This window comes from Oncorhynchus masou, chromosome 24, assembly GCF_036934945.1.
Source record: "Oncorhynchus masou masou isolate Uvic2021 chromosome 24, UVic_Omas_1.1, whole genome shotgun sequence".
Classification (NCBI taxonomy): Eukaryota; Metazoa; Chordata; class Actinopteri; order Salmoniformes; family Salmonidae; genus Oncorhynchus; species Oncorhynchus masou.
Window position 1 is genome coordinate 107,943,477 of NC_088235.1, and position 15,517 is coordinate 107,958,993.

At 45.1% G+C, this 15,517-nt stretch overlaps 1 protein-coding gene across 2 annotated transcripts in view; it reads left to right on the top strand.

Moving 5' to 3' along the window:
* Nucleotides 1-2,449: 2,449 nt before the first annotated feature.
* LOC135513222 (DENN domain-containing protein 1B-like) overlaps nt 2,450-15,517 on the top strand; it is a 272,795-nt gene continuing 259,727 nt past the window's right edge. For both annotated transcript variants that reach the window (XM_064936030.1, XM_064936029.1), the window contains exons 1-2: nt 2,450-2,687; nt 3,249-3,313. In XM_064936030.1, the coding sequence (XP_064792102.1) occupies nt 2,671-2,687; nt 3,249-3,313 (82 nt within the window). In that variant the 5' untranslated portion in view covers nt 2,450-2,670. The remainder of the gene's footprint in view (nt 2,688-3,248; nt 3,314-15,517) is intronic.

Below are 15,517 nucleotides of genomic sequence, written 5' to 3' on the forward strand. Positions count from 1 at the left end.
GTGAGAGGTCATTTTTCTGGCACCACTCTCCCAGGCTCCTCACCTCCTCCCTGTAGACTGTCTCATCATGTTGGTAATCAGGCCTACTAATGTTGTGTTGTCTGCAAACTTGATGATTGAGTTGGAGGCGTGCATGGCCACGCAGTCATGGGTGAACAGGGAGTACAGGAGGGGGCTGAGCACGCACCCTTGTGGGGCCCCTGTGTTGAGGATCAGCAAAGTGGAGGTGTTGTTTCCTACCTTCACCACCTGGGGGCGGCCCTTCAGGAAGTCCAGGACCCAGTTGCACAGGGCGCGGTTTAGACCCAGGGCCCCGAGCTTAATGATGAGCTTGGAGGGTATTATGGTGTTGAATGGTGAGCTATAGTGAATGAACAGCATTCTTACATAGGTATTCCTCTTGTCCAGATGGGATAGGGCAGTGTGCAGGGTTATGGCGATTGCCTCATCTGTAAACACTCCAGCCAGCTGGTCTGCACATGCACTGAGGACGTGTCCAGGGATGCCGCCTCGGCCCGGCAGCCTCGCGAGGGTTAACACGCTTAAATGTTTTACTCATGTCGGCCACAGAGAAGGAGAGCCCACAGTCCTTGGTAGCGGGCCGCGTCGGTGGCACTATGTTATCCTCAAAGCGATAATAACACTACATGTGTATTAAAAATAAAGGTTGTATGTGGTCAGAAAGTGCAGAGGATGTGAGTATTTCACTGAAATGGTTTCATGTCAACATTGGGATGATGATTTGTATTTTATTTTCTACCATATTTATTACAGTCATCCATTGCCTGTGTTTCATGTTCTAATTAGAAATGTACAGTATGGAAGATGTATTTGAATGTTTCTTGAATCACAACATTACCTGTAAATGGATATGTGAGTTTCTTTTTCTAGTATTATTAATTTTGATCCTGATTCCAACATTTATGCTATTTTTTTAATATATATACATATGTGTGTGTGTTTTAATTGAACCTTTATTTATCTAGGCAAGTCAGTTAAGAACATATTCTTATTTACAATGACAGCCTACACCGGCCAAACCCGGACGACGCTGGGCAATTTATGCACCGCCCTATGGAACTCCCAATCACGGCCTGATGTGATACAGCCCAGATTCGAACGAGGGACTGCAGTGACACCTCTTGCACTAAGATGCAGTACCTTCATGTGGAATTTTGTCAATTTCCTTTAGACAGAACTGTTACTGTATACACTTAGAACCTCCGTTAATGTGACGGTTTATCCTAATAGAGAGCTATTTGCCTCTCAAATCATTTTTTAATGGGAAACTGCCATTGCACTGTGTAGGCTTTTAACTGTGCATTGAAATAGAATACACTGAACCTATGTGATTGACTGACTTTAAGTCGTCTGCTGCTTGCCAGTGGACGGTGTTCGTGCGATGAGCTGAAAGCCTGATCTTCAGGTCTCATGCAAGGTTACTCATCATCATTTGAACAGGGTTCACCAAACCATCTCTGTGACACACACACACACACACACACACACACACACACACACACACACACACACACACACACACACACACACACACACACACACACACACACACACAGAAATAAAATAAACGTTGAACCACATAAAGTGGTGTATTTAATCCACAGTAGGCTATTCCCTCCTGACTCCAGCCCGGTGCGTATTGTGTGTAGGTAATGCTTCTGTGAATGGTGAGACAGCACCAGCAGGACCCTGGCATTATCATTTCATAGGAGAAATCTGCAACAGCATGTCCCAGTCTGCTGCCACTTAATTACCTTCAGTCTGCCTGCAGGAAACTGGCTCCCAGCCAGGTCTACTCTCAGGAGGGCTAGGAGAGACACACATCACACACACACACACACACACACACACACAGGCAGGCACAGCCACTGGTTTCAATTTACCCCCGGACACTTATAGGCTAACACAGGGGCTCGATGACTCTGCATCATAGGCTGGACTGCTAAGAGTTGTGTGTGAATTATAGCCTATTTAATGCAGCAAATGTGGAATGCATGCATAAGGCCCAAATATATTCCCACAGGAATATCCTCTGCTTTACAACAATCAAAAAGCTCTGGTCATGTTTGTTGTTGTTGTCAATGAAGTCAGATCCAGACAGGTAAGTGAAGATGAATAATGTAAAAAAAAAGAACAACCGAGGTTGCATTTGCCACCTCTATGCCATTTGCCACTCCCTATAGCCATCACTACTCTTACTTGTGAAGGAGCAGTCCCTATTGCCCATGTGTAATAAAAAATAAAATAAATAAACTCAATTGCTAAGCATTTACTGTAGAACAACATGATAACGCCATCAGCCCAAATCAAGGAGGGGGACATGAAATCACTGCTGTTCTGAGGATTTAGGGGGAGGAGGGGACACTCCAAGATTTTTATCAAATTAGGTGACGTCACTAAATCTTTCACAGCCACTTCCTGGTGCTGTTTGTTGTGGAAATACCGTGGAACTGAAACAGCCAACTGTGCAGATCAGGAACAAGGAAGAAACATCGCTACTAGCAAGAATGAATCTTTGAAGCATGTGGTGTCAGCGGTAGGTAACAAGCTGAAAGGTTGAACTAGTTACGGACCTCTCGTTGCTTCGGAACGAAAGCTTGGTCTGGAACAGTAAAGCCGGTGGCGCGAGCTGTCGCGATGTTGTGAACGATGGACAGCAGAATAAAGTAAGACACGAGTTTGTTTACTTCTAGACAATACATACCGATGTTTTATGGACCATTATTAAAAGTGTGAATTGTAATTTATTTAGCTGGCGGTCTGGCATGCTGAGTTAGCATTTGGGTCAGTGTAACGCTGTCAAGTTGCTAAAATAATTTTAATTAAGTTCGCTAAATTAATTAGCCTGCTAGCCTAGGACCTCCTATATTTTAGTATTTAACGGTCCTAAAGTAAACAATATAATATGGTGTCAATATAGACTTTTAGGTACAAGACATTTCCCCCAGAATTTTTGCTGAATTGTCAGCAGTAACAGCAGCTTTAACCAATTTATTTCCCGACCATCAAATGAATCACGCGAGAATTGAGTTGTCTGGCCAGCACACAGACCGAGCTTGACCGATGATTCCGCTATATATGAGTTGCTTCATCACTATTTATAACTATGTTGCATAATATGCTGTTGATGTATCTAGTTTGCAATTGTTGCATACCATAAATTATGTTTGTACACAGATGTTCATTTTGCTACCAGCTAAAGTCATCATCTCTCTCCTTTATTACAGCGAGTTTCCCGAGAGGACGTTTGATTTGGTGCTACAGGTTGCATGCCCAACATCTGAAAATGAAGGTGGGTAACATAACATGAGCATGTCGATGTGATAAACAGCACATCCTTAGTAGGTTACCCCTGGATGGAGAGAGCAATAGACAGATCTGAATATCCTGTCAGTTGCTTGGCCTGGTTAGTGTATCTTACACAGTGAAACACTGTACTATCCAGATATCGTATAAAATGTTGCCTTTATAAAACGCTGTGCATAACATGTCAATGTAGGTCCTATACCTACAAAGTCTTAGAGACTGCAGACATCGGACATTGGTGAGATTTAAACATAATTTCCATGCTCACCAGACAGGCCATGAGTCAGCATGTCCACGTTGGTAAAGAAGGCTACAGTGGAGGTGGTGATTATGGTACATCTGTGGTTAGGCTTAGCCCTGGACTACAGGGATGTTTCACCAGTATAACAGGATATACAGTGAGGGGAAAAAGTATTAGATCCCCTGCTGATTTTGTACGTTTTCAAAAATGTCCAAAATGTTAAAGGTTGGAATGTTAAATAAATCACATGAAGTTGGGAACATAAACATTAGGATCCTGATGCACCCTTTTTCAGGTTCTTGTTACTCACCAAATAGATCAAACCACCTTTTTATTTTTATTTTTACAACAGTCCACAGTCCAGCAGCAACTCCCAGCAGGGAGAGTTTTGGGGGGAAACGCTGAGTTCAGGACATGACGAGCCAGCATCACCTGTCCAGTTATATGTGATGGTGAAACGTTTCACCAGTAGAACACAACGTGCTTAGAACAACCCAGGAAATGATTCCGGCCTCCGAAGACAGGCTTCACATTTCCAGTGCAGTAGCCTATGGGAAACACAACAACCTATATTTCACATTGATATCCAATGTCCACCCTTAAGTTAAATATCATGTAAAAAGTGTTGTTGTATATATTACGCCAGCTTTGTCGTTTTTCCCCTCAGTCCTGACGTGAATTAAATAGGTGTTATGTGGATGAGTCAATAGTGCAGCTGCTGAACTGACCAGAATAAGGAGGGGAAATGATCCTTGGACGTAACGCTGATATTAGATTTAAAACAAAACTCATAAACCTTGGGCCTGTAGTGTAATAACTGGTTTCCCTCTCATTGATCCAGGGTCAGACTCATATCCGGAGTTAGGCTCTCAGGAGCTCACTGCTTCATTACAGTGCCCTCAGCTCCCATGGAACAACCACATGCCAGTACCTCATTGGACAAGTGTACTGCTACAACCGAATACTGTCTCCTTATTGGACAGGATAACTGTTGGGTACAGGAAGTGGGTTATGACGTGGATGGATGGCCATTGGGAGAGGTTGTTATGCTCACAGGAGACCCAGAGAGATCATTATTTGTTGCAAATTGAATCTTGTGGTTTCTGACAGATTGTTTTAGAGAAATGGGTTTCAGATATCGAAACAGGGAATCAACCACTGCGTGCAATTTTTATCCATTTCCCTTTTCCTTTAAAATTGGCCTGGGTTCTAGTCTATGGGGTGTGTGGAGTGATATGTTTCTTACACGCTGCTGGTTAAGAATGAAATAGGGTAGATTGTCTTGTGTTAAGATATAATTCAGATTGATGGATCGTGTGGGAACTTGTGACGTGTACTTACAGTAGCCCTGAATAGATTTACTACATTCCAATGGTAATGCTAAGCTCCACTGTGTGCTGTTGACTCGGTTCCTGATGATGTTTGTCTTGTTGTGTGTGTGTGGGTGGGAGGATGCAGGGGGGGGGTGCGTGTGGTATCAGATCGTGTTCTTTCTGAGTCATATTGGACAGGCTGTGTGAAACCTCCTCTATCACTCACCACAGCCCAGACCTGTTGCTCTACAGTACAAGCATTAGGTAGCTCCCAGTCCTGTAGCATTAGGTAGCTCCCAGTCCTGTAGCTCCCAGTCCTGTAGCATTAGGTAGCTCCCAGTCCTGTAGCATTAGGTAGCTCCCAGTCCTGTAGCATTAGGTAGCTCCCAGTCCTGTAGCATTAGGTACACTCCCAGCCCTGTAGCATTAGGTACACTCCCAGCCCTGTAGCATTAGGTACACTCCCAGCCCTGTAGCATTAGGTACACTCCCAGCCCTGTAGCATTAGGTACACTCCCAGCCCTGTAGCATTAGGTACACTCCCAGTCCTGTAGCATTAGGTACACTCCCAGCCCTGTAGCATTAGGTACACTCCCAGCCCTGTAGCATTAGGTACACTCCCAGTGCTGTAGTATTAGGTACACTCCCAGTGCTGTAGTATTATGTACACTCCCAGTCCTGCAGCATTAGGTACACTCCCAGTCCTGCAGCATTAGGTACACTCCCAGTCCTGTAGCTCCCAGCTCTGTAGCATTGGGTACACTCCCAGTCCTGTAGCTCCCAGTCCTGTGGCATTAGGTACACTTCCAGCCCTGTAGCATTAGGTACACTCCCAGCCCTGTAGCATTAGGTACACTCCCAGTCCTGTAGCATTAGGTACACTCCCAGTCCTGTAGCATTAGGTACACTCCCAGCTGTGTAGCATTAGGTACACTCCCAGCCTTGTAGTATTAGGTACACTCCCAGCCTTGTGGCATTAGGTACACTCCCAGCCTTGTGGTATTAGGTACACTCCCAGCCCTGTAGCATTAGGTACACTCCCAGCCCTGTAGCATTAGGTAGCTCCCAGCTGTGTAGCATTAGGTACACTCCCAGCCCTGTAGCATTAGGTACACTCCCAGCCCTGTAGCATTAGGTACACTCCCAGCTGTGTAGCATTAGGTACACTCCCAGCTGTGTAGCATTAGGTAGCTCCCAGCTGTGTAGCTCCCAGCTTTGTAGCATTAGGTACACTCCCAGCCCTGTAGCATTAGGTACACTCCCAGCCCTGTAGCATTAGGTACACTCCCAGCTGTGTAGCATTAGGTACACTCCCAGCTGTGTAGCATTAGGTACACTCCCAGCTGTGTAGCATTGGGTACACTCCCAGCCCTGTAGCATTAGGTACACTCCCAGCCCTGTAGCATTAGGTAGCTCCCAGCTGTGTAGCTCCCAGCCCTGTAGCATTAGGTAGATCCCAGCTGTGTAGCTCCCAGCTTTGTAATATTAGGTACACTCCCAGCCTTGTAGTATTAGGTACACTCCCAGCCCTGTAGCATTAGGTAGCTCCCAGCTGTGTAGCTCCCAGCCCTGTAGCATTAGGTAGCTCCCAGCTGTGTAGCTCCCAGCTTTGTAGCATTAGGTACACTCCCAGCTGTGTAGCATTAGGTACACTCCCAGCTGTGTAGCATTAGGTACACTCCCAGCTGTGTAGCATTGGGTACACTCCCAGCCCTGTAGCATTAGGTACACTCCCAGCCCTGTAGCATTAGGTACACTCCCAGCCCTGTAGCATTAGGTACACTCCCAGCCCTGTAGCATTAGGTACACTCCCAGCCCTGTAGCATTAGGTAGCTCCCAGCTGTGTAGCTCCCAGCCCTGTAGCATTAGGTAGCTCCCAGCTGTGTAGCTCCCAGCTTTGTAGTATTAGGTACACTCCCAGCCTTGTAGTATTAGGTACACTCCCAGCCTTGTAGTATTAGGTACACTCCCAGCCCGGTAGCATTAGGTACACTCCCAGCCCTGTAGCATTAGGTACACTCCCAGCCCTGTAGCATTAGGTACACTCCCAGCCCTGTAGCATTAGGTACACTCCCAGCCCTGTAGCATTAGGTACACTCCCAGCCCGGTAGCATTAGGTACACTCCCAGCCCGGTAGCATTAGGTGCACTCCCAGCCCGGTAGCATTAGGTACACTCCCAGCCCGGTAGCATTAGGTACACTCCCAGCCCGGTAGCATTAGGTACACTCCCAGCCCGGTAGCATTAGGTACACTCCCAGCCCTGTAGCATTAGGTACACTCCCAGCCCGGTAGCATTAGGTACACTCCCAGCCCGGTAGCATTAGGTACACTCCCAGCCCGGTAGCATTAGGTACACTCCCAGCCCGGTAGCATTAGGTACACTCCCAGCCCGGTAGCATTAGGTACACTCCCAGCCCTGTAGCATTAGGTACACTCCCAGCCCGGTAGCATTAGGTACACTCCCAGCCCGGTAGCATTAGGTACACTCCCAGCCCGGTAGCATTAGGTACACTCCCAGCCCGGTAGCATTAGGTACACTCCCAGCCCGGTAGCATTAGGTACACTCCCAGTCCTGTAGCATTAGGTACACTCCCAGCCCGGTAGCATTAGGTACACTCCCAGCCCTGTAGCATTAGGTACACTCCCAGCCCTGTAGCATTAGGTACACTCCCAGCCCTGTAGCATTAGGTACACTCCCAGCCGTGTAGCATTAGGTACACTCCCAGCCGTGTAGCATTAGGTACACTCCCAGCCCTGTAGCATTAGGTAGACTCCCAGCCCGGTAGCATTAGGTACACTCCCAGCCTGGTAGCATTAGGTAAATTAGTTAATAGATAAGAAAGAGTTCCAAATCTCTTTGACCATAACAGCTTGTTTTCAATTTTCCCCTCTGAAAACAACAACTTTACAGTAAGGTACTTAATTGTTATTCAGAAATGATTTGATATTGAGATAAAAATGGTTGCATTGGACCTTTTTTGAAGGACTATATTCTTTTATCTCCTCCCCGGGACATACCACTGTCAAAATTACAATGAAACCACATAAGTGGTATTCAATGTAAAAGGCATATTCCTAAGTCTTTAATTGTATAATAGTAGTCATAATCAGAACCTGTTCAGAAAGGACCCGTTCGTTAATTCAACGTCAACTCATTTATTATAGTAGGTGATTGGCTTCCTGACAGGAAGGCCATGTATGAACTAGTGGAATGCCCATGTATGAACTAGTGGAATGCCCATGTATGAACTAGTGGAATGCCCATGTATGAACTAGTGGAATGCCCATGTATGAACTTGTGGAATGCCCATGTATGAACTTGTGGAATGCCCATGTATTAATTAACTAGTGGAATGCCCATGTATTAACTAGTGGAATGCCCATGTATGAACTTGTGGAATGCCCATGTATGAACTTGTGGAATGCCCATGTATGAACTTGTGGAATGCCCATGTATGAACTTGTGGAATGCCCATGTATGAACTTGTGGAATGCCCATGTATGAACTTGTGGAATGCCCATGTATGAACTAGTGGAATGACCATGTATTTATTAACTAGTGGAATGACCATGTATTAATTAACTAGAGGAATGCCCATGTATTTATGAACTAGTGGAATGCCCATGTATTACTTAACTAGTGGAATGCCCATGTATTACTTAACTAGTGGAATGCCCATGTATTACTTAACTAGTGGAATGCCCATGTATTACTGAACTAGTGGAATGCCCATGTATTACTGAACTAGTGGAATGCCCATGTATTACTGAACTAGTGGAATGCCCATGTATTACTGAACTAGTGGAATGCCCATGTATTACTTAACTAGTGGAATGCCCATGTATTACTGAACTAGTGGAATGCCCATGTATTACTGAACTAGTGGAATGCCCATGTATTACTTAACTAGTGGAATGCCCATGTATTACTGAACTAGTGGAATGACCGTGTATTAATTAACTAGTGGAATGACCGTGTATTAATTAACTAGTGGAATGACCGTGTATTTATTAACTAGTGGAATGCCCATGTATTTATTAACTAGTGGAATGCCCATGTATTTATTAACTAGTGGAATGCCCATGTATTTATTAACTAGTGGAATGCCCATGTATTAATTAACTAGTGGAATGCCCATGTATTAATTAACTAGTGGAATGCCCATGTATTTATTAACTAGTGGAATGCCCATGTATGAATTAACTAGTGGAATGCCCATGTATTTATTAACTAGTGGAATGCCCATGTATTAATTAACTAGTGGAATGCCCATGTATTAATTAACTAGTGGAATGCCCATGTATTTATGAACTAGTGGAATGCCCATGTATTTATGAACTAGTGGAATGCCCATGTATTTATGAACTAGTGGAATGCCCATGTATTTATGAACTAGTGGAATGCCCATGTATTAATGAACTAGTGGAATGCCCATGTATTAATTAACTAGTGGAATGCCCATGTATTTATGAACTAGTGGAATGCCCATGTATTTATGAACTAGTGGAATGCCCATGTATTTATGAACTAGTGGAATGCCCATGTATTTATGAACTAGTGGAATGCCCATGTATTAATTAACTAGTGGAATGCCCATGTATTAATTAACTAGTGGAATGCCCATGTATTTATTAACTAGTGGAATGCCCATGTATGAATTAACTAGTGGAATGCCCATGTATTTATTAACTAGTGGAATGCCCATGTATTTATTAACTAGTGGAATGCCCATGTATTTATGAACTAGTGGAATGCCCATGTATTTATGAACTAGTGGAATGCCCATGTATTTATGAACTAGTGGAATGCCCATGTATTTATGAACTAGTGGAATGCCCATGTATTTATGAACTAGTGGAATGCCCATGTATTTATGAACTAGTGGAATGCCCATGTATTTATGAACTAGTGGAATGCCCATGTATTTATGAACTAGTGGAATGCCCATGTATTAATTAACTAGTGGAATGCCCATGCGCTCGTAGCTTGAAGAGGTAACAACCATTTGACACCGAGGAGCTCCAAGGACAAAACAGCAAACAGACACTTTTGTGGGAAATACAATTATCTTGTGAGTAAAATGAACATATTGCCCACTCAGAGTGAAGGAAATGGTAAATAAAATGCAACAATGTATTGTACAAAAATGAAACTGAAATGTCTCGACAATGTTACAATAAACATTAAGGGAATGAAGTGATGTGACACTAGCGATTTAGAATATGGAATATCGATTGAACAGAAATGAAGTTTATCTTCAATATCTTGATGAAAAACGAACAAACATTTTATAATTCGAGGGAGAAAAAAGCGCTCTCAAATGGCTGGTGTTTAGAGAGCGCCCTAGTTGAGAGCCTGGCCCAGTGAGTGCATATTCGCCACTGGCCTATATAATAGCCTTACCCTTAAAGATTGACAGGAGGCTGTTTATAGGTAGGCCGAGGTGTGTACCATTTTCTCTCAACAGCGGTTACCCTCACCACATCCTGACAGAGTAGGCTACGTACTCGCACTGCTGCCTACCACTGCCTCCTCTGCATGTATGTTAACACAGGGGAGTTCCCTGCCTTGGCCTCTTTCTATGGCAGGTAGAGGTGAACGATTGTACTGAAGTAGTCTTTGAAGTCAGATTCAGTTTATCATCACAGTGGCACCAGCCTGTTTAAGCAGACTAGATATTTCACACCTTCCTACAACTGTGTCTGTTCTCTGTTGTAGGTTCATGTGTCAACGCCATCCCTTAACACCTTCCATTTATAGCAGCATCACCAGGCCAGAGTTGGAGACGGCCAACTTCAGGACAGTGGGTTTGATCTGATGCAGGTTTCACATTGATTGAGCTGACATTTTGGCCAAAAGGGTGGGTGTGTGGTGGGGTGGATTCAAGTGTTGATGATGCCATAGCCTAACCATCACTAAACACACAGTGTATGTTGCCGTTGGGTCTAGTCTAAACAGGAGTAGGGTTATTACCGCCAAACCGGCGGTCACAAGTCATGAAGGCAGTCAAATTCCACGTAACGGTCACGGTAATTAGGCTTCTCCAAGTGCTGATGCTGCTGATGGTCATTGGTAGCCTTCCACACTTGCTAATGACCTGGTACTCAGGGCTCTATTGTCCCTCCATCAGGTCCTAATGGTCTGGTACTCAGGACCTGATGGAGGGACAACAGAGCCCTAATGGTCTGGTACTCAGGGCTCCATTGTCCCTCCATCAGGTCCTAATGACCTGGTACTCAGGGCTCCTTTGTCCCTCCATCAGGTCCTAATGACCTGGTACTCAGGGCTCTATTGTCCCTCCATCAGGTCCTAATGACCTGGTACTCAGGGCTCTATTGTCCCTCCATCAGGTCCTAATGACCTGGTACTCAGGGCTCTATTGTCCCTCCATCAGGTCCTAATGACCTGGTACTCAGGGCTCCATTGTCCCTCCATCAGGTCCTAATGACCTGGTACTCAGTGCTCTATTGTCCCTCCATCAAGTCCTAATGACCTGGTACTCAGGGCTCTATTGTCCCTCTATCAGGTCACTAATGGCCTGGTACTCAGGGCTCTGTTGTCCCTCCATCAGGTCCTAATGGTCTGGTACTCAGGACCTGATGGAGGGACAACAGAGCCCTAATGGTCTGGTACTCAGGGCTCTATTGTCCCTCCATCAGGTCACTAATGGCCTGGTACTCAGGGCTCTGTTGTCCCTCCATCAGGTCACTAATGGCCTGCGACTCAGGGCTCTATTGTCCCTCCATCAGGTCCTAATGGCCTGGTACTCAGGGCTCTGTTGTCCCTCCATCAGGTCCTAATGGTCTGGTACTCAGGACCTGATGGAGGGACAACAGAGCCCTAATGGTCTGGTACTCAGGGCTCCATTGTCCCTCCATCAGGTCCTAATGACCTGGTACTCAGGGCTCCTTTGTCCCTCCATCAGGTCCTAATGACCTGGTACTCAGGGCTCTATTGTCCCTCCATCAGGTCCTAATGACCTGTTACTCAGGGCTCCTTTGTCCCTCCATCAGGTCCAAATGACCTGGTACTCAGGACTCTATTGTCCCTCCATCAGGTCCTAATGACCTGGTACTCAGGGCTCTATTGTCCCTCCATCAGGTCCTAATGACCTGGTACTCAGGGCTCTATTGTCCCTCTAACCACTCTGACATCAATGCAAATACAATAGAAAATCAAATCAAACACTTCACGGTGCTCAACATTTCTATAGGCTATGCTGTTGCCCGAAACAACAATTGGCCTCTTTCTTAAAAAGAGAAGGATTCCATCAGTTTAGGCTAGGCCTACTATATTTATTTCCCAACATTGTGAATATTTAGCACATACCTTATATTTACAACAGGCTACTTGGCTGGCATGAACATTAACCACGGGGAAAAGCGTCCTGCGTTCGCAACATAAGTGCATAGATGACATGTATTTTACACCTGAAACCCCACCTCTTCAAGGAATACCTAGGATAGGATAAGTAATTCTTCTCACCCCCCCCACTTATATGATTTAGATGCACTATTGTAAAGTGGCTGTTCCACTGGATGTCAGAAGGTGAATTCACCAATTTGTAAGTCGCTCTGGATAAGAGCGTCTGCTAAATGACTTAAATGTAAATGTAAATATTTTTATTCGAGACAGGTGCATGAAAATTGTTCATTTTAAATCAAAACAAATTTCACACATATGTTATTTAGTGTACGTGAAGACCAGATTAAATCAGGAATAGTTTGATGGGTGACGATATTAGCCTGTCACCTGTGAATGATGCCCAGCATAAGAAACAATGACTTTTTTTTCTCACCACTTTTTCAAATCATGGTCCCACACCTCATGTAGCTTAGCCCATAGGCCTATCTGTATCACACCTCATGTAGCTTAGCCCATAGGTCTATCTGTATCACACCTCATGTAGCTTAGCCCATAGGCCTATCTGTACCACACCTCATGTAGCTTAGCCCATAGGCCTATCTGTACCACACCTCATGTAGCTTAACCCATAGGCCTATCTGTACCACACCTCATGTAGCTTAACCCATAGGCCTATCTGTACCACACCTCATGTAGCTTAGCCCATAGGCCTATCTGTATCACACCTCATGTAGCTTAGCCCATAGGCCTATCTGTATCACACCTCATGTAGCTTAGCCCATAGGCTTATCTGTACCACACCTCATGTAGCTTAGCCCATAGGCCTATCTGTATCACACCTCATGTAGCTTAGCCCATAGGCCTATCTGTATCACACCTCATGTAGCTTAGCCCATAGGTCTATCTGTACCACACCTCATGTAGCTTAGCCCATAGGCCTATCTGTATCACACCTCATGTAGCTTAGCCCATAGGCCTATCTGTACCACACCTCATGTAGCTTAGCCCATAGGCCTATCTGTACCACACCTCATGTAGCTTAGCCCATAGGCCTATCTGTACCACACCTCATGTAGCTTAGCCCATAGGCCTATCTGTACCACACCTCATGTAGCTTAGCCCATAGGCCTATCTGTACCACACCTCATGTAGCTTAGCCCATAGGTCTATCTGTACCACACCTCATGTAGCTTAGCCCATAGGCCTATCTGTACCACACCTCATGTAGCTTAGCCCATAGGTCTACCTGTACCACACCTCATGTAGCTTAGCCCATAGGCCTATCTGTATCACACCTCATGTAGCTTAGCCCATAGGCCTATCTGTACCACACCTCATGTAGCTTAGCCCATAGGCCTATCTGTACCACACCTCATGTAGCTTAGCCCATAGGCCTATCTGTACCACACCTCATGTAGCTTAGCCCATAGGTCTATCTGTACCACACCTCATGTAGCTTAGCCCATAGGCCTATCTGTACCACACCTCATGTAGCTTAGCCCATAGGTCTATCTGTACCACACCTCATGTAGCTTAGCCCATAGGCCTATCTGTACCACACCTCATGTAGCTTAGCCCATAGGTCTATCTGTACCACACCTCATGTAGCTTAGCCCATAGGTCTATCTGTACCACACCTCATGTAGCTTAGCCCATAGGCCTATCTGTATCACACCTCATGTAGCTTAGCCCATAGGCCTATCTGTACCACACCTCATGTAGCTTAGCCCATAGGCCTCTGTTTTGATAAGGTTCACTTCTTAAAATGAAGCACATTAATCTGCTTTACGAGGAGTGTAGAGCCTAACTGGCATACATAGGCAGCGTGTGAGTTTCAGGGAAGTTTCGGCAAAATTATTTTCAACATAAAAATGCACCTTTTTATAATAAAAACATTACATTGCATTTGTGGTCACTGTTGATAATGGTGTTTTCCCGCTAATGGAACATTCAGCTTATTGCTTTAATAGAATATTAGATCAAACGTACGTAGAGCTCCTGCATCTAAATGTAAACCATATCGGCACCAACAACGACTGCCGTGTGCGTGTTGCTGCACTTGTAATGTGAAGAAATAGCCTAATAGTTTATCAACATTTTTAAGCTCAACGTTCTGATCTGTTGCATCAGCCACATTGCGTAAAAACTTCTTTTTTTTATGCTAGTGGTTGTGGGATGTGATAGCCTGGGACAGTTGTATTAATTTGGGATCTATGTTTGGAATATTTATTTATCCTACAGAATATAACAGGTAAACTCTTGTACTATGGTGGATAGTATATTGACATAGGCAAATTATTTTTACTGTTCCTTAGGCCTTCTCATCAGCTATTCAAAGGGCTGCCCGGACCCCTTTTATGCTGCTGCTACTCTCAGGTTGTAATATATGCATAGTCACTTTAACTCTACCTACATGTACACATTACCTCAATAAACTCGACTAACCGGTGCCCCCTGTATATAGCCTCCACATTGACTCTGTACCGGTGCCCCCTGTATATAGCCTCCACATTGACTCTGTACCGGTGCCCCCTGTATATAGCCTCCACATTGACTCTGTAGCGGTGCCCCCTGTATATAGCCTCCACATTGACTCTGTACCGGTACCCCCTGTATATAGCCTCCACATTGACTCTGTACCGGTACCCCCTGTATATAGCCTCCACATTGACTCTGTACCGGTGCCCCCTGTATATAGCCTCCACATTGACTCTGTACCGGTGCCCCCTGTATATATAGCCTCCACATTGACTCTGTAGCGGTGCCCCCTGTATATAGCCTCCACATTGACTCTGTACCGGTACCCCCTGTATATAGCCTCCACATTGACTCTGTACCGGTACCCCCTGTATATAGCCTCCACATTGACTCTGTAGCGGTGCCCCCTGTATATAGCCTCCACATTGACTCTGTACCGGTACCCCCTGTATATAGCCTCCACATTGACTCTGTACCGGTACCCCCTGTATATAGCCTCCACATTGACTCTGTACCGGTACCCCCTGTATATAGCCTCCACATTGACTCTCTACCGGTACCCCCTGTATAAAGCGTTGTTGGATAGGGGCTTGTAAGTAAGCATTTCACTGTAAGGGCTACACCTGTTATATTTGGTGCCTGTGTCAAATAAAATTTGATTTGATTTGTTGGCTGACGAAAAGTAAATGTGGACAGTTCTTCCAATATCTTCAGTGTGCACCTCGGAATTGGATAAGGACGCGCAGTTGCGTCCCCGATGTGTCGGTCTTCACTTGTAGCCTGTGAGAAAG